Here is a 22,218-nt window from a genome sequence, read left to right as displayed (position 1 = left end):
TTGGCTAGTGTAACCATCTTGAATAATTCTTGTCAATCGCAGATGCTGAAGAAGGCTTTACCAATATCTTCAGTACGGGGGACCGCTACTGCCACATTGAAGGCTAGTAGCTTTTCATTCCTGGGACACACATCCATGATGTCTGTTAATTCAAACTGAATGTTTGGCCTGGACTGAGTGGATATCCCCAGGGTACTGACAACCTTTGCTATTAGCCTCTAAAAAGAAGCCTGAGGGTACCGGGGTATGGACTGGAAGAATATCCAGCTATGGGGAGGTGTGCAGACCACTCGCTTCTTGGAGGTCTGACGCCAGCCCTTAGACATCCTCACCTTCCTCATAGGACTCCTCCGGGAAGTCACTCTCTTCCCTGTAGACCAAGGATTCAAACCCAAAAGGTATCTAGTCCCCTTCATCATCGATGGATGTCACACATCTTCAACATGTAGGGTTTGAAAGGAAGAGGAGCATATTCTCGAGGTTCTCCGTGTCTTGAAAGAGGAGTCCCTCACCCTTGACCTTGTGTGTTCCCTAATTTAGTAAAGGTTTCCGCTCATGGATGTTTACCAACCTTATTTAGATAATTGTAGCTAATGACTGTAAAGAAGACAAAGGTTGTGCTTTAATTTTGAAGTCAGGTGGAAGTATTGGTTTAGGTCTGCAACTTTGCAGTGCGCCCCAGTGTGTTTTTGGAATATATAGGCGTAGCTTGCAAGCGTGATTTATGGGGTCCAAATTAGCAATACTCAAGGCTCCTCTCTCTACTAGTAAGGTCACCTGTGACAATGCTGCTTCTGCTTTCATGGCCCAATCACTTGAAGACCCAGGGGGAGTTGAATGGTATATAGGAGGCCCTCTTGATGTGCAGGTCAGGGTGCCTGGTAGAGGGGCAGGTATGATACTCCTTTCTAACCAATACCTAGACTGTAGAGCCTGTGTAGCCTGTGCAGCAATTTCAATGGATAGAAGGAGACTTGAAGAGGTGGGAGCCATGGGAGGGAACTCGGTAGAATCACCCACATACTGCCTCAAAGTAGGTATGAACACTGTAGGAGGGCATTCCCGCATGCCAAACTGCCCTTGTATAACAAAGGTGGTATGAATTTAGGATGCATGCAGCACTAAAGCTGGGCACCTTGGGCGAAAATATTATTTTGACTGTGGGTCTCCGAGTCCCCACCCCTGCCAATTTTTCTCCCCTGACCTCTGGTCTCACCATCACCTCTCCCTCTGGGTCCCAAAGGGTTAAAGACAAGAGAGAAGCAGTCTGGTTGGAGTTTTTTTTTATATTATTGATGAAAACTGAGTTTACAAAGTAAAAACTGGCTTACAAAAAGCACAGGCTGCAGAGGTAACTACCGACCATGATATTTGTTATGTAAAATACAAACCAACAGTATGTATTTTACAGTAAAAAAAATCTTTGAACTTAGTAGCCAATGTTAAAATATCTTTTTGTCATAGCTCCCCTAAATTGCATAGAAAGAACAAGTTACTCTCTTACCTGGTAACGTTCTTTCGATGGGATTGTCCGACGACGTATTCCATATCTATGACAGTAATCACCACAGCTGTGCTGCTTCGGAAAATCTTCTGCGTCTGCGTCCTGCGTCGATACGCCGCCCTCGAGGACCTCCTCCGACTGCTGACGTCACTGGATGTTATAAATAGGACGCACGATGCCCGTAGCCTCAGTTGTATTTTTTTCCCCCAGAACGTGTGCCACCAGTCTTCTGCCAGTCTGACACACAAAGCCATGCGGAAACGCAAGCTGCAATCGCATAAGAAATTCTGTAGCGGGGAAGGCAGGGAGGGAGCGATATGGAATACGTCGTCGGACCATCCCATCGAAAGAACGTTACCAGGTAAGAGAGTAACTTGTTCTTCGAGGGGATGGGGTCCTCCGAAGTATTCCATATCTATGACAGACTCCCAAAGCAGTACCAATGCAAGGAGGTGGGAAAAGAATTTAGAAAACAAAGTGCGGAGTCTGGCAGAGTCTGAGGAGTGATTGCCAGTAACTCTACTCTTTCTACTTCCCACTGTGGGAGTGACTTCAAAAGCTGACGATCCCCGCGGAGCGGGCGCGGAGTCTGGCAGAGTCTGAGGAGTGATTGCCAGTAACTCTACTCTTTCTACTTCCCACTGTGGGAGTGACTTCAAAAGCTGACTATCCCCGCGGAGCGGGCGCGGAGTCTGGCAGAGTCTGAGGAGTCCGAGGAAGTCCGCGGAATCTCGGACTCCCCCTGTGGGCTCTCCTTTCCTCTGCCTGTTCTAACTTTCCACCACGATCATGAGAGTAAACATCGCTGCTGCCGCAGCCAAAGGTAAAGCAGCGTGCACATCGATGAAGACACGGGCCCAAAGGAAGCGGGTACGGGAGTCGCCGTGCACTGACTTGGAACAATCTTGGACATCGGCGGCTTCCCCCGAATCCCCTGACGCCCCTCGGAAGATGACTTCTAAAGATGCACTCGAGCCTGTCTCGGCTCCATTCACAGCTGAGCACGATCGTGTCCCAGAAGAAAAACGACCGGCGTCGACGACCTCGAAACAGATAACAACAAATCTCACAAAAGTAAGTGAGTGTGTGAATATTCCATCTATATCAGCGTTGGTGCTACCTGCGGCTTGTACTGTGCTGAGGGACAAGGTCAGTGACGCTAGAGGCATGTGTGGTAATTTTGCAGCGGACTCCTCCGCACCTTCTATACAACCGATAACACACTCTGCCACTATCTCTGAGAGCTGAGTAATGCAAGAGGTTCTATCTACCTCTTTGTTAAACGGAAACTCCACTCAAGCTAAAGCTCGAGAAAATGTGATCGAGACGGCCACAAGACACAGCCCCACCAAGTCGCTCACTGGTACTCCAACAAGCGACCTGAGCGATTGACAATCTGAGTCTGACCTGATGCCTGTAACCACAATGCCAACGTGTGAAACTACTGGCGAACAAGCTCATAAACCGAGCACATGTGCGCTGAATAAAACACACAACACAGCTCAGGAAGAAACAAGTATGGGCTCGTACCAACCAAGATTCTTCACTGTGTATGATAATCTAATACCTTTGTCAGTCACATCTCCCAACAGGGCCCAGGCTGATATCTCTCATAGCGCTGCTTCCACATACAGGGACGCTGCGGAGTATGTCTTTGAGCCGTGCCTAGAGTCCCCTAACTGTCACTCAACTGTAAGAGCTGTCTGGGAAACATCGAAGCTATCGGAAGACAAAGGTGTTACTAACCGCAGAAACTCTTTAGATATCGTTAACAAGCTCCTAACAGATCTGAAACAGATAAACAAAGAAAGACTCTCTACCTTACCCACAAAAGACACTACAATGGGAGATGTTGAACCAAGGGAGGCCGTATCGCAACTTATGCACATGGCAAATATACATGTATCTGAAGTTGTGACAAATTCTAAACCACAGGCAGTTGCAAGTAAATGCCAACTGCAGAGCCCTCTTAAAAACAATCTGATGAAAAGGAGAAGAGTTTATTCGAGCACATCTCCGAGCGTACAATGCTCACAGAGGAAGCTCCTTAAAATAGGTTTCGCGGCTACAACGCAAAAGCAAAACTGCTCATCGAATACCGCACGAAAGGATGCGTGTGGCTCTCTAATGAATGATGGGCGTGCTGAATCCACAACTGACTCTTCATCCTCTGATTCATCCTTGATGGAGCGACCCTTTCCTAAAATCAGACGACTTCCGCTAAGCAAAAAACGTCAAGTGGGTCACACAACAGAGTCGATTGCCAATGCACGCCAATTGCCAAACATGCAAGATCTACAGACCATCATCATGTCGTCAACAACGATGTCGTTGACACCTTTTCTCAAAATGTATGAACATTTGAACGAAAGCCTAAAAGATCTGTCAGTAGCTGTCTCTGGAATGAACACTAAGATTGCTATGCTCGAAAACACGCACACGTCCTATATGGACGTAGTGCTGAATACCAACAAGAAGGCTGAAATGGCTCTGGGGGCCCTAACAGACTGCAACAAAAACGTCTACTTAGACAGAAAATTACTGGCAGATGTGGCGAAACAAGCACTCAACCTGTTTCATCAAAAGTCAGCAAACCACCCGTGCAATGGCCTCTTAGATGACAGAAGAAACGGGTCCTCTTGCAGCTTACACCAGTCGACACTCGGTCTCTCTAGCAGTCTGTCTGAGACCTCCCGCGCGCAGCCTGTGGCGAATCCTGTAACAGCTCACAAGGGTTGTAAGATTCCGACGATTACAGTGGAAAAAACTCCTTCGATAAGTACTCAAGATCTGACGACTGTGGTGGAGTTCTCTGCTGGTAGTCAACTTGGGGCTCAGACAAGTAACGACCTTCCAGCTTTAGCCGGGCCTGACCCAAGCAACCCCACACAGTTCCAGGACATATTGTTGGCAACTCAAGCCGTTGGAAACTTGGCTTTATTAGATCCTCAACCGGCCTCCTCCTCGACCCAGATCCAAAATCTAGATTTGATCGGCGAGGAGCCTATACACGTATCTGCAGAGGAAACGGGCTGAAAAAACCTAAAAACATGCCCCTGAAAAAAACAAAACGAGGCAACGACTCGAGGAAATTTCTGAGAAACCTGAAAACAGTTAATCTAACTGTCAACAAGACGGCTCTGAAAGAAAAAAGTGGAGTGTTGGACACCAACTCGGGAAATGTTGTCATTGAACTGGACTAACCGATTGGAGCCAAAATCAACTCATGTGACACTTCTGAAGAACTACTAAACATGTCAGTATACGAGGATGTAGAGACTGAAGATCTGGGTGAGGTTGAAGAAACAAATACCTCGCAAGGTAACTCTGCCAAAGTTGCTGAATTTGCAGAGATCAACTCAGATTCTCTGGTAGTGGACTGTGCAAATTCAGAGACCAATGGAGCCGCAATTGTAAACCATCCTTGCTTAAACAAGTCATCTCAGCCATCAAACAGAGTGGTCACATTATGCGAAATCAGACAGACTAAAATAGCTCCAGCGGACAATTTGGACTGTCAAAAGAAGACATTTTTGACGCTAGATGAAAAGCGCTCTAGGCTGTCAACATTATCCCACAAACTGGCTTGTCAACTAGATGAGACCAGTGACCAGACAGTGTTGGACAATTGTGGAAAGATGCCAGTACCTGAGCCTGTCACTTTGGACTCAGCAAATAAAGTCTCAGGGGTTTTTAGTTTGCCCACACCCCCCCAACCAACCTCAAATGTGAGTCCATCATCAAGATCGACAAGAAGTAACCTACTAAATGATTCCAACAAGGTCAATCTTCGCAAAAAAAAAAATGAACCATTGCTTCATCAGGTGCTCTTGGAACGTATTGACTCTGCAGATGATTTGATCATGAATCGGCACAACGTCTTATGGTTATGCCATCTCGTTCCAAGTCTTAGAGCAATTGAATCCGAAGATCTAAAAATAGTGGAATTCTTCGACGAGACGAAAAATGATGCAGTCATCTTACACGTGCAGTCCAAACTGATAGTTGACACACTTCTTCAAGCCGGTCCGGTGTTATTGTCTTTGGGCTTTGACATCTCCATGGCACCGGCCCGCACCCTTACTGGCGCACCAAAAGCAGTACTTAACATGGTACACGATGGTAAAGAAAATCAAGTTTATAACACGAAGACAACTGATTTTGTTAAAATGGCTTCTTGTGACAAATCACAATGTCCTGCAGTAAACAACTGGAAGCCAGCTTTCGACCCATCCAGCAACAATCGGATAAAAATAACAATTCAAGGAACCAATCTAGCTCACTCTAAAACTGAAGCAATTGATCATTGCTTGTCGCATAAAACGAGTGGAAATGACTGGTCCTGGCTCGCTGAAACTTTAAACAATGATCAGTCATGCTAACGCCAGGCCCCTTCTTCATGCAAACATTACACACTAGGATCCTGGAACACCAGAGGCTTCAGTCATCTTTTCAATACTGCCTGGGCTGCTGAATTGGATATTGCTTGCCTGCAGGAGACGTGGCTTTGTGATAAACCAATACTAGAAGGTTTTGAACTTGCCCATAACCCTGCAATTAAACAATGTAAAGGCACACCTATGGCAGGCCTGCTGGTGGCAGTTAAGCTGGACTCAGGCTTTCGGATCTTAGGTTCTGCCAACATTTCTCCCTTTATCCAAGTGGTAAAGATTGTCTCTGGAAAGGCAGCCGACGGCTCGGCTATAAATCTTTACATCGTCAATCTCTATTGGAATCATGAAGCTGCTGAGTCTAAACACTTCATAGACGAAGTCACAACTGCGCTGGACGAGATTCTGGAAGCTGGCCCTCAACATGAGCTGATCATTTGCGGCGATCTCAATATTGACTGCCTTAATTTCTCAAATCTATCGGGGAATAAGAAGAGATTAAACAACTTGGGACACCAATTGACATTTCAATGGTGTTTAGAAATGGAGCTACGTGACTTGACGATGCTAAATGGACAAACCCATGGTGATATCCCGGCGGCTCCAACCTGGAGAAGAGGTGAACAAAAGTCTACACTTGATTACATCTTTGTATCTGCAACGATTCACAAAAGAACTGACAGGTTCAATGTCATTAAAATGACTCATAGTGACCACGACATGGTGGTACAAAAGTTTACTTCGAATGTTCACCCTTCCCAGGACCTATGGTCTCACTCTGTTCGAACAGGAACTGGCCGGGTTCGTTTAAATCTTGAACCAAGTGAGGTGAGCAACATTCTTACGAGATTCCAGTCTTCCGACTCTCTGGAGTATGACCACTTGCTGACGCAATACCAAGAACAAAAAAATAATCTAAGACATACCCAATTTATACCTAAACATAAATTTGATCTTGAGGTACAACAACGGAAACGCCTTCTACGCCGGCAGTTGAGAACGGCACAAAAAACCCCCCCAATAGACGATGGAAGTCAAGCTCAAAAGATCAAACAAGATTATAAGAACTGGTTAAAGTCCCACAAGGCTATAATGCTGCAAAATGACGCAGAGTTCATGCTGGCAAAAATGGAGTCCGCTAACCCAGCTGAATACTGGAGACTCATAAACGACCATCTTGCTCCTCAACATGCCCTTCAGGCCAACCTGGTGCCCGAGTCAGAATGGACCGCTTTCTATGCTGATCTATTTCGTAAAGGCACTCATAATTACATCTGGAAGCCCCTAAATTTACCACACTGGGACCTCGCATTTGGATATGAAGACATCCTGAGAGTCATCAAGAATGTGCACGACTCTAGAGCGCCTGGCCTGATGGGCTAACGAACTTCACGATTAAGCACCAGCCCGAACATTGGGCAACCTTCTGCGAATCACTGTTCAAAAGGATCATTGAGTGTCGTAAGACCCCTAGCTCATGGAAATCCGCAGTGATCATCCCAATCTTCAAAAAAGGAGACCGCAGTAACCCCAAAAATTATAGACCTATTGCACTCCTTGACGTGTTGGGAAAGGTGTATATCACCCTTCTTCAGCAAAAACTGCTGGAGTGGTCTTCTAATAACCAGCGGGTAGACCCTAGACAGACAGGTTTTGTAAAGGGTGTAGGTTGCTGCGTTAATCTCCTACTTCTGAATCTTATGAAGATGGAAGCGCTTCGCTCAAATTCCAAGATCTATCTCGCGCTGGCAGACTTATCTCAGGCGTTCGATCGTATAAACAGAGAGCTACTATGGGAAAAAATGTCCAAATGGGCCTGTCCGCCTAGTTTGTTGGACGCCATTTGTGAACTCCACACAAATACCTCAATCAGAGTGCGATTATATCTAAAAGGCAAGTTATCAGCTCCTATTATCACTTCTAGAGGTGTGAAACAAGGCTGTCCCCTAGCAGCAAGCATCTTCAATCTGTTTATATCTGACATCGAAGACGCTTTCGACGGTTTACGAACGTTCCCACCCAAAATTCACGGCACACACGTAGACTACTTAGCCTACGCGGACGATATCATCTTGCTAGACTCAACACCTATAGGTCTACAACGCAAACTTACTGCTGTGGCAAAATACTTAACAGAGAATGGATTAAACATCAACAGGGGAAAATGCGAAATCATCGTCTTTGAAAAACTGCAAGGTGCAAAAACAAACAAGCCGATATTCAAATGGTACATAGATAAAGAACCCATTGGGCGTGTGTTAAACACCCGATACTTAGGGATGCGTCTAAGTGCGAGCAGAAATGACGCTGCATGGGTTGAAGAAGCAAAGAGAAAATGCCGCCAACTAGCATGCCAAGCTTCTCTAATAAACAGAAAATTTGGAAAATGTTCCTTAAAACCAACCATATATTTCTTCCAGCAGAAGGCTGTTCCCTCACTAATCTATGCTGGTGAAAATGCCTTTGGCTGTGGGAACGAAGTGTGGAACACTCTTGAAAATATCTTTTGGTCTAAAGTTCTACATCTCCCAAAAGGTACTCCTACGGTTTGTATTAGATATGAGCCTGGGTATATCTCCATACAAGCAAGGGTTGCTTGGAATCTGCTAAACCTTTACAGGAAACTAATACAAACAAAACCTATGCTCCAAACTGCAATCCTCCAAAACCCAGAGTCTGACAATGCGCCGTCAATTGTCCATCAATGGAACGAGCTATGTCAGGAGGATCTTACCTCATATGATATTACGCCACAACTACTGTTAGAAAATCCTGATGCTGCCAAACTGAAGCTCTGGAGAAATGACTGGATAAACACATGTGACCAAAGAGCAAAATCAAGGTCAATGCAAGAAGTTCCTGGAGAAGCTAGAGCCTATGGTTGTGTGCCGACCTATTTGTCATGTTTTCCGGATCAGTGGTTGCGTTCTCTATACTTACATTTCAGATTGAACGCTCTGCCGACGAAGGAACTGCTATGTTATTTGTCCCAAAGACCTGACTTAGACCTCAGATGTCGCCTTTGTAACATCACAAATGAAACGCTGAAGCACCTGACGATGTCATGCTCTGGTCTTGAGCAAGAAAGAAATCGCATTTTTAGCACAATTACAAAGAACTTTAAATGCTTAACTCGGGACGATTGGTGGAAAGCCTTGTTTGACGGGTCTAACAAACCTGTCCTGTATGCTCTGGTATCCTTTCTTCAGGTAGCTAAAGATCGCCTAAATGCTACGATAGCCACAAAAAATGAAGCTTAAGCCACGGGGTTGTTGATGAGCGTGGGGTGTAGTCACATATACCAAACCTAAAGTGCAAAGTTAGGCGGGTTGTTTTTGAAAGTTTTGTAAGGCTGCTCCTATTTTTAAAGGTTTGTATAAAAACCGAATAAAATAAAAAAAAAAAAACAGAAAGTTAGCATGCCCAATCAAATTGCAGAGTAAAGGAACGCCTTGCCAAAGGCCAGATCCTGTCCCTGGATAGAATCGAGGGAGCGGTGACGTACAAAAGTATGTACCGAAGCCCATGTGGCTGCATCACAGATGTTACAAATAGGAACACCCCTCTGCAGGGCAGTGGAGGCAGCCATACCCCTGGTAGAATGGGCCTGTAAGCCTACCGGTGGGTCCTTACCCGCCAAGCGGTAACACTCAGAGATAGCCAAAATAATCCAGCGAGACAAAGTCTGTTTCGTCACAGCTTGTCCCAAATGCTTTCCAGCATAACCAATGAAGAGTTGATCGTCCACTCTGACCCGGGACATGCGTGAAATATAAAAGCTTAACGCTCTCCTAGGATCAAGCCTGTGGAGCCTCTCCTCTTCCTTACCAGGATGTGGAGGAGGATAAAACGCCAGAAGAACAACCGTCTGGCCTAAATGAAATTCCGACACCACCTTCGGAAGAAAAGAAGGACAAACTCTAAGGACAACCCTGTCCTTATGAAACACAGTGAAGGGTGGCTTAACTGAAAGTGCCTGTAACTCACTCACTCACTCTGTGAGCGGAAGTGATCGCAACTAAAAATACAGTTTTAAGAGTTAACAGTCTCAAAGGGCATGAATGCAAAGGCTCAAACGGAGCACCCATCAGAAACTGGAGAACAAGGCTCAAATCCCAAACTGGCACCAGGAAAGGTGACAGAGGGAACACATTAGTGAGCCCTTTCAGAAACTGAGAAATTAAAGGAATTTTAAAATAGGAACACTCTTCAGACGAGCGCTTAAATATGGACAGCGCCGCCAGGTAACCTTTAATGGTACCCACTTGAAGGCCCCTGTAGGCCAAAGAAAGCAAAAAAGACAGAACCGTGGGAATGTCACATGCAAAAGGATCCATATTCTTAACCCTGCACCAGTCGCAGAACTTATGCCAATGGCAACGGTACAGGGACTTAGTTGCGGGCCGTCTGGCCGATAGCAACACCTCCATCACGTCTTCAGGGAGGTCCCGATCCTTATACCTCAACCTTTCAGAAACCAAGCGTGAAGGTTGAGGGATCTGACCTCTGGATGGAGAACCTGACCGCCCTCCCGTGAGAGCAGATTGTCGCGGTAGGGAAGACGACGTGGAGGGCAGATGGACAAGTCGAGAAGATCCGGGTACCACGTCCTCTGGGCCCACGCCACGGGAATGAGGATCATCCGGGAACCGAACCTCCGTAACCTCTGCAGTACTTCGGGATGACGGGGACTGGAGGAAACGCATACAGCAGTGGGAATGACCACTCCACCACAAACGTGTCTCCTAAGGCTCCGTTTGGAGAAAATTCCCACGAGCAGAACCTCTCGCACCTCCGGTTGACACTGGAGGCGAAGAGATCCACTTGAGGGGTCCCCCAAAGGGCAAAGATCTCCAGGAGAATCTCCTGAGCCAACTCCCACTCGTGAGAGATCGCGCTCTGCCTGCTCAGAGCGTCCGCCGTCTCGTTTTCGTCTCCGGCCAGATGAACTGCCGAGATCGAAACTTCCTGCTGGATTGCCCAGAACCAGAGCTGCATCGCCTCCCTGCATAGAAGAAGTGACCCTGCCCCCCCTTTTTGTTGAGGTAGTGCATGGCCGCCGTGTTGTCCGTCAGGATCAGGACATTCTTTCCTCGCACAGTCGGCAGAAAAGCCTTCAGGGCTAGCCTGACGGCCTTCAGCTCCAACAGATTGATATGGAGTCTGCACTCCAATGGAGACCGACGACCGCTGACTGTCAACTCGTTGGCATGAGCTCCCCGTCCCGTGAGGGATGCGTCCGACACGATCGTCACCTCCGGCCAGGGCAGCCAAAATGGAGCCCCCCTCATCAGATTGCCTTCGTCGGCCCACTGCAGAAGGTCCTGGGCGACCGAGGACGGCACCTGAACAGGGTCCGACATCCTGCCGGAGGACTGAGACCACTGGAGCTTGAGTGCCCATTGCAAAGATTTCATCCGCAACCTGGCCTCTGGCACCAGAAGAATGCAGGATGCCATGAGGCCGAGCAATCTCAAGAACTCGAACGCTGGGAGACTCTGGGCAAGTTGAAACTTGTGCACCATCTGCTGAATGTGATGAGCCCTCACCTGGGGACGAAAACACTGCCCCAGGGATGTGTCGAGCACTGCTCCGATGTACTGGAGCCGCTGAGTTGGTGTCAAATGGGACTTCTTTAAGTTGAGGGAGAAGCCCAGCTTGTGGAGGGAGTGGCAGGTGACTGACAGATGATCCAGGACTTGCTCGGGAGAGCGCGCCCTGATCAACCAATCGTCCAGGTAGGGGTAGACGTGAATACCCCCTTTCCTGAGGTGCGCTGCCACCACTACCATGAGCTTGGTGAACACCCTCGGGCAGAGGTTAATCCCAACGGCAGGACCTGAAACTGAAAGTGCGAGTCGCCAACCGCGAACCTCAGGTACTTCTTGTGCTTTGGATGCATCGGCACATGAAAATAAGCGTCCTTGAGGTCGAGAGACACCAACCAGTCCTGAAGTTGAAGGGCCTGGAGGACTTGAGAGAGAGTAACCATCTTGAGCTTGTCCTTCCTGAGGAGTTTGTTCAAACCGCGCAAGTCCATGATGGGTCTCAATCCCCCGTCTTTCTTGGAAATCAAAAAATAAGGGGAATACCATCCCTTGTTCCTCTCCGCTACAGGCACTAGTTCTATGGCGCCTTTCTCCAGCAGGGATTGAATTTCCTGCAAAAGGAGCGGATCCGGACTCTTCAAAGAGAGATTCCCCGGTGGATTGTCTTGAGGCCTCTGCTGGAATGGAAGGCAGTAGCCGTGGGTTATGATCTCCAGAACCCACACATCTGAAGTAATGGCGCGCCACTCTGCAAGATGCTGCGCCAACCTTCCCCCAACCGGCGAACCATGGGATATGGCCTCATGACTGAGCTGAAGCTGCTGCGTTGTTGCCTGAGGGCAAAGAGGCAACAGCCAGAGCGGCCTTGGCACCTCAAGTACCTTATTTTCCACCTCTGGCACTCCTATGGTGGCCCCTTTGACTGGCAGCTCCTCTCGCTTTACCAAACGATGAGTAATAACAAAAGGAACCTCCCCTCCATTGCTGTCCCCTAGGACGAATAGGCAGAGGTTATCGAACTGCAGCGCCCAACGACTTTGCTGCAGCTTTTGAGGTCTGCAACCTCTCATGGCTCTTGTCAGCCTTGCTGCCAAAAAGATGTTCCCGGTCAAAGGGCATGTTGAGGAACCGGGCCTGCACATCAGGAGCAAACCCCGACTTCTGCAACCACGCAAACCTGCGTATCACGGTGCTCGCCGCCATGGACCGGCTGACGCAATCTGCCATGTCCAAACCCGACTGAACGGCCTCACACATGGCATCCTTGCCATCCTGAACCATGGCAAGGAAACCATCCCGTTCGTACCCTTCGGGAATATGTTCAGCCGCCAAGGAAACACAGTTCCACAGAGTGTGCGTGAAACGTGACAAGGCACATATGGAGTTGGCCGCCTGAAGCGCCATACCCCCTGCAGAAAACACTTTCTTCGCCCAGCCGTCAAAACGCTTGTCGTCCCTTTCAGGAGGGATGGTAGGATATGACGCCTGCTTTGCCGGGGCCGTAGCCGCCTGCACCACCAAACTCTCCGGAGTAGGGTGCTTGGACAAGTAGCAGGGGTCGCTACTGGCTGGGCGGTATTTTTGCGGCAAAGACTTGCCCACTGCCGGGTGACTCTCCGGAGCCGTCCAAGCCGCCGCCACCCTCCTCTGTAGAGCCATATGAAACGGCAGTACCAAGGTCGAGGATACCCGTAAGGTCATCCTGAAGAAACTCCCCCGGGGGAGCAGACCATCCCAAGTACTCGATGACCCTTGACATAAGGCGCCGGTACGAGAAGTCGGCATGAGTGCCAGGCTCAGGCCTACAAAACTCCACATCCGGAGTGGTGTCCAGCCCACTAGCATCGTGCAGGGACTGCCTCAGGTCCTCAAATTGGCTATGGCCCGAGAGAATCTCGTCTGGCACCGTATCAGGAACCATGCCATCATCAGAGCCCTCATCCACCTCTGAAATAAACTCAAAATGGCTGTAAGAAGGCACAGAATGTGAACCAAAGCCACGCTTGACCTTGGCCAGAGCCTTTCTAGGGGGTTCCACCGAGCCACGGGGTACCCACATCGACACAGCCTCGAAAGGCGTCAAGTGAATCGGCGTCGACGCCGAAAGGCAGTGTCGACAGCATCGACGGCACCGACACAGTCCTCGAGGCTGGGGCCCCGAGCGTGTCCCTCGAAGGCCGGGACGCCGATGGCTTCTTCGAAAGCGGGGCCTCGAAAGTGTCAGTCGACGACTTGGCGCCACCGGCATCGATGTCTTCCGTGAAGACACCACAGGTTCACACGGTCTCGAGCACGTCGAGGACCGGGACCTGGACCGGGCATGATGAGAACGATTCCCTTTGTCCGAGCGGGAGCTCTCCCGCGAATCCTGACGACCAGCCGAGCCCGAAGACGTGCGAGCGGTGTCTTTCGACTGATCACGACCGACCCCACTCGGAGGCGCGGACGGACCAGTGCCCTGCGATTCCAGAATCGCCGACATTTTCTTCCTGAAGGAAGCCCACTCCTCTGGCGTCGCATGCTTGGTGGGGTAAGCGACCCGCCGACGGGCGGAGTCCTCAGATGAGGACGGGGAAGGCGACTGATGACGGCACTTCTGGGAGTGCCTCGAAGAGGCAGAGGAGTGGCGAGGCAGAGGAGTGGCGAGACCGACTCTGGGACCGATACCCACTGGACTTCCGACGACGACGCGGAGAGTCGCCCCTCGAGACGTCCGTTTAAAGCCCCGCAGACCTCGTCTTCCGGGGCTTGAACACCTTACCTACCGATAACTTCTTCTTGCGCTCCCACAAGGCTTTAGAAGTGAGCGATTGGCAGTCGACACAGTCATCCGTGTCATGGGCCTCCCCGAGGCACCAGAGGCAGGCGTCGTGAGAGTCCGTAACCGACATCTTGGACCTACAGTCCCCGCACTTCTTAAAGCCCGGACGTGGTGTGGAAGACGAGGTAGACATCCTCACGAAGAAAGACTTCACAATACCAAACAGGTTTGAAGAACCGAGAAACAACAGAAACTCCAAAGAGTCGAGGCGCGCCGAGATTCCCGTAGCGAACACGTTCGCGGAAAAAACAGAACTGAGGCTACGGTCGTCGTGCATCCTACTGATAACATCCAGTGATGTTGGCCGTCGGAGGAGGTCCTTGAGGGCGCAGACACCGAAGATTTTCCCTAGCAGCACAGCTGTGGTGATTATTGTCATAGATATGGAATACGTCGGAGGACCCAATCCCCTCGAAACATATGCCCTACCAAAATCTGAAATTCAGAAACATGTGGTCAGTTATTTAGGAATACATGAACAACTTTAGTGTAATATGAAGAAGAGGAATTACCTGGGCATACTGTTCTAGAAGCAAAGAAGCATCTGCATATTTCCTTCGCTCCATCAGCTTTCCTGTGGAAAAGGAGAGATGTGTAAGACAATACTTGGACTGACAAATATTAAGGGAAACAGAAGCAATATTTTCACATTTTGAACAGACGAAATGGGGATGAAAAATAGGCTTCCAGAGCCTGGTTTAAAATGGGTGAAAAGTGATAATTAATAACAATGCAATGTTTTCTTCTGTGCAGAATCACATTTTGAATTATCCCACAGCACCAAAAGAGAATCCTTCAATGTTTTTCTTTTCAATTCAAGTGGGGAAAGCAGTAGGGAACTCAACTGATAATGCAGATTACATGTCTCCAGTAATACCGACGAACACCATGTAAAAGTCTATTAAACACAAAATGTTCAAAGAAAAAGGTGTGATCCACTAGGCAAGCGTATGAGTTATAGCACCACTGTTGTTTTTCCGTTTTTATGAACGGTATCTTCATTGTAGCTTTCTCATATCCTAAATCAAATGGGCAAGCAAGACCTGTGGCCAGATGAAGGCAACCGACCAATAGGTGGCATCTCTATAGGTTTGTTTATTCAAATAAGAGCCCTATCCATCACTAGTAATAAGGGGTTTGCCCTACCTAACACAAAACTAACCAGGGAGTTTGTCGTCAGTGAGATTGCCCAAATCAACAGTCCATCATCCGTCCAAAACTGTCATTTTCTGTCCCTACCACTAATCATGAAAACTCAAAGAAAAGAGGGGTCCAGGAAAATGACTCCCTTCTGATGGACAGGCTTCTATAGCCTCAACAGTTCTGTCTTAGGATGGTTTCTGAGAATGTCCTTTATCCATATTTTTTATTCTTCAAGGGGGCTTCAACCCAGTCTGGTGTTTGCCTCACTCTCTGCACAAACCGTTCCTTGATTACACTAAGAAAGGTCTGTTGCCTGATTCTTCTTTAAACCTTGCAGTGTCTCCAAATTCTCTTGGAACTGCCCTGGGTGGATTTCATGGCTTTCTTTACTTGGTTTATCATATTCTTCTTTACTGAGATGGGTATGACTGGTCCCAGGACAGTATCTATTCTCTTTCCAATATTGACGTACACTGGGATATTATGATTGTTCCCTTGGTAATCTGCACTCTCTTCATAATATTCACTTGTACTTCTGGGATAAAGATGATTGGTATATTGTCATCCTCACTCTCTTTATAACATTCACGTGTACTGGGACGAGTATGGTTGGTGCCCTGGTGATTTTCACTCTTTTGATAATATTCACTGGTACTGGGACGAGGATGATTAGTCCCTTGGAAATCTCCACTCTTTTTCCATCCTGTCCCCCACCCGGGTCTCCCGCAGTTCCAGTTGCCTCTTGTGAATCGGGTAGGCATCACTGGTTCTTCCCGTGGGGTCAGGTTCCAGTTTCTGGTACAACTGCTTCAGTTGTTTGATTCTTCCTTCTTCCTCATGCCGCTCCGCTGAGCCCTTTCTGGTCGGTCTCGGCACTGTTCGGGGACCACACGGTACACCCTTTCTGAACCACCCCTCCGCCTCCAGGTTCTTCCCAGGTCAACAGCTCGGCTCTCTGCCTTCCCTGGGTCTGCTTCATGAGCTCTCCAGCGTTCTCTCTGATCGGGACTTGTCAGCATCTCCTGGCTTCTTCCACAGCCCTGGTTTGAACCTCCCAGGATCGAGTGACACACTTCACTAGTCTTTCTTCATTTATTACTAGACCACGATGAGTCCTCCCCAGCATAGACACACAGGTCATTGTTTCTTTCACTTGAGGACTCATGGCGCTTAGATAAATGTAAATAATAAATAAATACTAATACAAATAGATCAATTCTCTTTGTCCCAGTGTGATTGGCTGCCAACCACTGCATACTCTGCCTTGTTCTTTCATTCTTCTTCTTCCCAGTACATTTGACCAGAGGAGATGGATTCTTGGTGGTATTGCAATAACAGATAGAGACTCGTTGGGAAATCCTTCTTCTTACATATTTCTCCTCTTTGAAATATCTTCGCCAGGAATGAACAAGTTACTTATCAACTGTAACGTTCTTTGGACTGGATTTTCCTCCGAGGTATTCCTCATCTTAGATATATCCTTACCTTCAGTTTTGCTGCTTCGGAAAAAAAATTCTCTCCACCAGAGGGCACTCTGCTCGAGTCCGCGGCGTCAATGTCCCTCGGCGGTATCCGTCAAGCGTCGACGTCATCTGCAGTATAAATGGCTCGAGCCGCGCCCGTTGGCCGCAGTTCTGTTTTTTTTGCATGTTGTAGCCAATAATTAGTAGATAAGGCGTGTCGCTTTGGCCAAAAGCTCTAAAGGAACTTTGAGTGTAAAACACGTAAACTGTACTGTGGGGTAGGCTGGGAGGGTCATCCAGTCGAAAGAACGTTACATTTAGTAAGTAACTTGTTCTTCGAATGGATTGTGTCCTCCCACGTATTCCTCACCTTAGGTAGGCGCCCAAAGCAGTTTCAATTGGAGGAGGGAGTACCATAAATATTAATCATGTACAGTATGAAGTACTGATTTTGCAAAGAGACCCCCCCCTGTGAAGAAGTCAAGTCTAGGGAGTAGTGCTTTACAAATGTGTGCATGGAGGACCAGGTGGCTGCTGCGCAAATATCTTGTATCGGGACACCCCTTTGAAGAGCTGTTGAAGTTGCCATGCCTCTGGTTGAATGAGCTCTCAGCCCACCTGGAGGATCTTTACCAACCAATCTATAACATTCAGTTATAGCTAAAATTATCCATCTGGACAATATTTGTTTTGTCACTGCCAGCCCTAATTTACGGCCAGTATATCCCACATAAAGTTGGTCACACTGACTAAATTGAGCCAATCCCAATATATAGAAACTAAGAGCCCTCTTGGGGTCTAATCTGTGTAATCTTTCTTCCTCCTTACTTGTGTGAGGAGGAGGATAAAATGCAGGTAATGTTATCTTTTGTGACAGGTGAAAATCTGAGACAATTTAAGGTCAAACCCTCTTTTTTACCGAAAAAACAACTTTATCTTTGTGAAAGATGGTGTGAGGAGGTTTGCTAGAAAGCGCCTGCAACTCACTCACCCTGCAGGCTGAAGTAATTGCCACTAGCAGTATTGGTATTGTTTTTAGAGTAAGGAGCCTTAGCGGGCAAGAATGCAATGGCTCAAATGGAATACATGTGAGAAATTTCAACACTAAATTTAGATCCCACACAGGTACTTGAAAGGGTATTGGAGGAAACACATTAGTAAGCCCTTTTAAGAACTGTACAATTCAAAGTTATCTTGAAATAACATTCCTCCACTGGGGAGCGCTTAAAAATGGATAGCACAGCCAAATAACCTTTTATTGTGCCAACTTGGAGCCCCAAATTGGCCAAATGTAAAAGAAAAGAAAATATTGTAGGAATATTACATTGAAAAGGGTCCACATTCTTATCTCTGCACCAGTTACTGAACTTGTTCCAATGGCACTGGTACAGAGATTTCGTTGCTGGCCTTCGGCCCGAAAGCAAAATCTCCATTACATCATCCGGAAGGTCCTAATCCTTATATCTCAGCCTCTCAGAAACAATGCATGAAGGCTGAGTGTTTTGACATCTGGATGGAGAGCCCGACCTTCCTCTTTCTAGAGAAGGTCCTCTCTTTGTGGAAGACATAGTGGAGGGCAGATGGACATGTCCAGAAGGTCCGGGTACCACGTTCTCCTGGCCCAATCCGGGCCAGGAGAACGTGGTTCCTTAAATATTCAGGGTCTGAAGAAGAAGGCCTGTATTTAGATATGAAAAGGAAGTATGGGGCCTTGTTGAGATCCCCCCGAAAGGATGTCTGTCATGTCATCCTGTTGGTAAATTGGGGAATTTCTGTTCCATCCCATAAATTTGGTTACCCTATTCATTAATCTCCTGTATCCTGCATCTGCATGATCAGCCGGGTCAGGTTTTTCAAACTCATACTCTGGAGATGTGTCCAGACCACTTGCTGTCTGTAGGCACTCATATAGGTCTGCCATTTTTGAATGAGGGTCAATCAACTCCTCAGGAACTTCCTTTGTTCCTAACTTTACACCAGCCAGTGAAACATCTTCCTCCTCTGATGATTTCTCCTCATAAATGGGGGACATGGATTTGAAAAATCCTGTCTATTTTCCGGATAAAAATTCATCTCTGGTGGCATAGACCTTGCCTTCGACACAGAAGTCGATTTAGTAATAGGAATAAACAAAGACGTCGACAAGGGCGTCAACGTTATCGGTAACATCTTTGATACAGTCGAAGGAGCCTGTGATACCGTCGCAAGAGTACTCGACTTAAGAGTCTTCTAGTGACCTGACAACACCTTGGACCCCGAAGTCTTCAAAAGAGGCTTCGAGGAAGCCTTCAATTACGATTTTAATGGCCGATGAGTATCCAATGCCATTTTGTCGAGTACTGCCTCTGGTTTTTGCGCTGGTAGGCGTTTCTTGTGAGGCGTATGGGAGGATCCCCTCGACGACATCCTCAACGATTTTTTGTCGTATCTTTTTGTCTTAGATCTTCCCCTGTCACTTTTAGTATGAGCAGGGGCATGGCTTTCACTAGACTTCTTTGAGGGGGTCTAGGCTGCATTATCAAAGATTTTTAACATTGATGCTCTGAAGGCCTCACACTTCTTCAGAGAATCATGTTTAGAAGGGCAGGTGATAATCTCTTCTGAAGAAGTCAAAGAAGAGGAAGATGGAGACCGGTTTTGACTTTTTTGAAGATGAAGTAGATGACTTCCTAGATCTACTCCTCGACCTTGATTTCTTCGATTTGTGACGTCTTTCACTAGACTCAGCCGAGCCTTTCCCTTCTCGAAGAAGACTTCGAGGACTCCTACCCCACCGCCAGTTTACCTCTACGTTCCTTTATAGCTTCATTGGTCATCGCCTGACAGGAACCGCACTCGTCGATCCGATGGTCGGGACAGAGGCACCAGAGGCAATTTCGATGGGTATCTGTTATCGACATCTTCATGCATTTCTGACATTTCTTGAAGTCAGTTTTGGGCGTGGAAGGGTTCAATGACGAAGACATATTAACGAAAACTGAAGCGCTGTTTTCTTGATACGAAGCGAAAGCTATCGGAAAAACAGAACTGAGGCCAACGGTCGCGGCTCAAGCCATTTATACTGCGGATGACGACGGATACCGCCGAGGGACATCGACACCGCAGACTCGAACAGAGTGCCCTCTGGTGGAGAGATTTTTTTTTCCGAAGCAGCAATTCTGAAGGTAAGGATATATCTAAGATGAGGAATACGTGGGAGGACACAATCCATTTGAAAGACTGGATTGGAAACCTTTCCAATAGTCACCATGGGGTACACAGCGGCTCTTCTTAAGGTTATTGAGGCCTATAATGCTGGATGGGACTTTCTGGAAACATATGGAGCTGCCCACACCCCATAACTCAGTTCTGCCAATGCTTCCCTTACTCAGCAGCTAAGGAATGGCAGAAAAACCACAGGTCACAAGCAATGAGTTAGAGGGGAGGGATGTGAGAAGAAGGATTTATGCAGATTAAAGAACATTACCGGAAGTAAATAATATGCTCTTTTAGATGATACCTTGCTCTCACAGAATCCTGTGACAGGTCAAAAAACGGACTCAGACACATATGTACAGTGTTCTAGAATTTTTATTTATCTTCACCTTTAAAAAGGACTAATCTTTTCCTAAACCCAAGCCCTAAATATAACAGAAATAAGTAAAAGAGTGCTTGTCAGGATGTCAAAACATAAATTAAGTCATTGGTCCGGAATCCTATTCCAACCTAGTTTCTTTCCCAACCTCTACAAAGGAAAAAACAAAATAGCAAAGGCATGCTATTGGGAACTGTCCGTTGAAAGGAATGGCTGCTGGCTTCCGGCCCCAACCCTGTGGCTTTTTACCATAGGCCTTTGCATATGTTTACAGTTCCAGGAATATAGTTTGTGTCTTCAGCAAGGCCTCTGCTTATCTTCCTAATCTCAGTTACTCCCAGTCTTTCTCCCTTCGGGGAGACTTTCGACTTTCTTGCTCCCGAAGTTGGTTTCCTCTCAGACTCTTTCCCACTCTGGGGCTCAGCTCCTTTTTCCGCTCCACTCGGGGTTTCTTTCAACCTTCCCCCACTCTGGGGCTCTCTTTTTACTACTCCCCACTCTGGGGTTACTTCATTCTCTAAACTTTGTTATCACAAAGCACTCCTATTATAGTTGGCCACAAGAGATTTTCAATGCAGTAGATGAACATTTTACCAGCTCATTAATGTGTTTCTAGGCACAGGAGAGAAAACCACAACCCTGGCATATAGGTTGTATCAAGAACATAGAAAAAAGAAGGTTCCCTGTTATCGAACTCCCATCCCCTGCACACTGTCATGGCCAAGTGGCAAGTGGCTCCTCAAAAAAGAAGCCAGGTTTGCTACCACACTATTAAATTGAGATTTTAATTTGTTCAGACAATTTTTTCAAATACATTTCAACTGTAACAAATAATTCACTTGTTAAAAGATTCAAGCATATTCATACGGCCCAACGCGTTTCAAATAAACTCTTCATCAGGGGCGTATAATCACAAGTTTTCTACAAAAAATTCAGACAAAGATAAGTCAATCATTGTGTATACATCATTATACAATTTCAACAAAAATACTTTAAAAAATTGATGATCTAGTTTTCTTAATACATGTAATTTCATTTGGTGAGCATAATCCGATGAATACATCAAACAAAGGAACTGTTTTCCTAATACACAATATTCATAAGTCCTTAACCTGAAGCAGGTGTACTAACATATCTCTGAACCCATTATGCGTTTGATAGTGACTAGCCAAGTTTTAAGTCCAACGGTTATCTAAGTTACTCATAACCCATTAAGCGTCTATTTACCAAATGTGTAATGAGGGGAAATGTTCTGACTTCAAATAATTTCTGCATAACTCCATTATCTGAAGTTTAATTCCAAAACCGAATGTAGTATGCAGTCTTCTCTCATGGATCTGTATGAGAGTTTAAAATCAAATAACTGACACTAATAGTGTTACTAGCAAGCCTAATTAATTCAAAAGAGTCTTACCATAAAACACATGAGAAATGGTTCTTTTGTCCAGATTTGAGAGCTGTGAGGAATGGCATCTACCACGTGTCAAGGTGTGCGTTCGGCGCATCTGCAAAGATAAAGCCTGGTGTGCTTAATCAGAGAAATCCTGATTCCAACAATAACGTGCTGAGTTTCTGAAAGATATATAGCGTTTTGAAGCGCATTCTAACTTAATACAAGAATTACTCACTCTATAGGTAATCCGAGATGTCACAGCTAAATGGAAGTTTTGGGAACCACAATACATGTATGGAGAGAAGTGCGCACGGTGTATCTAAAAAAAGGAATGGAAAGGAAGTTTTAGATCAAGGGCTTCCAGAGGGATGTAAGGATGT

The 22,218-nt window shown here is 46.8% G+C and overlaps 1 protein-coding gene across 3 annotated transcripts in view; it reads right to left on the bottom strand.

Annotated features, from left to right (window-relative positions):
- Window positions 1-22,218, bottom strand: part of ELP1 (elongator acetyltransferase complex subunit 1) — a 2,667,893-nt gene that overhangs the window by 376,689 nt on the left and 2,268,986 nt on the right. For all 3 annotated transcript variants that reach the window (XM_069630608.1, XM_069630606.1, XM_069630607.1), the window contains exon 29: window positions 14,778-14,839. In XM_069630608.1, coding sequence (XP_069486709.1) covers window positions 14,778-14,839 — 62 coding nt within the window. The remainder of the gene's footprint in view (window positions 1-14,777; window positions 14,840-22,218) is intronic.

The sequence above is a fragment of the Ambystoma mexicanum genome, chromosome 6q (assembly GCF_040938575.1).
Source record: "Ambystoma mexicanum isolate Mex_15411 chromosome 6q, UKY_AmexF1_1, whole genome shotgun sequence".
In the NCBI taxonomy this organism is placed as follows: Eukaryota; Metazoa; Chordata; class Amphibia; order Caudata; family Ambystomatidae; genus Ambystoma; species Ambystoma mexicanum.
The sequence above is the reverse complement of the archived record's forward strand: the minus strand, read 5'-3'. Positions and strand labels throughout refer to the sequence as shown.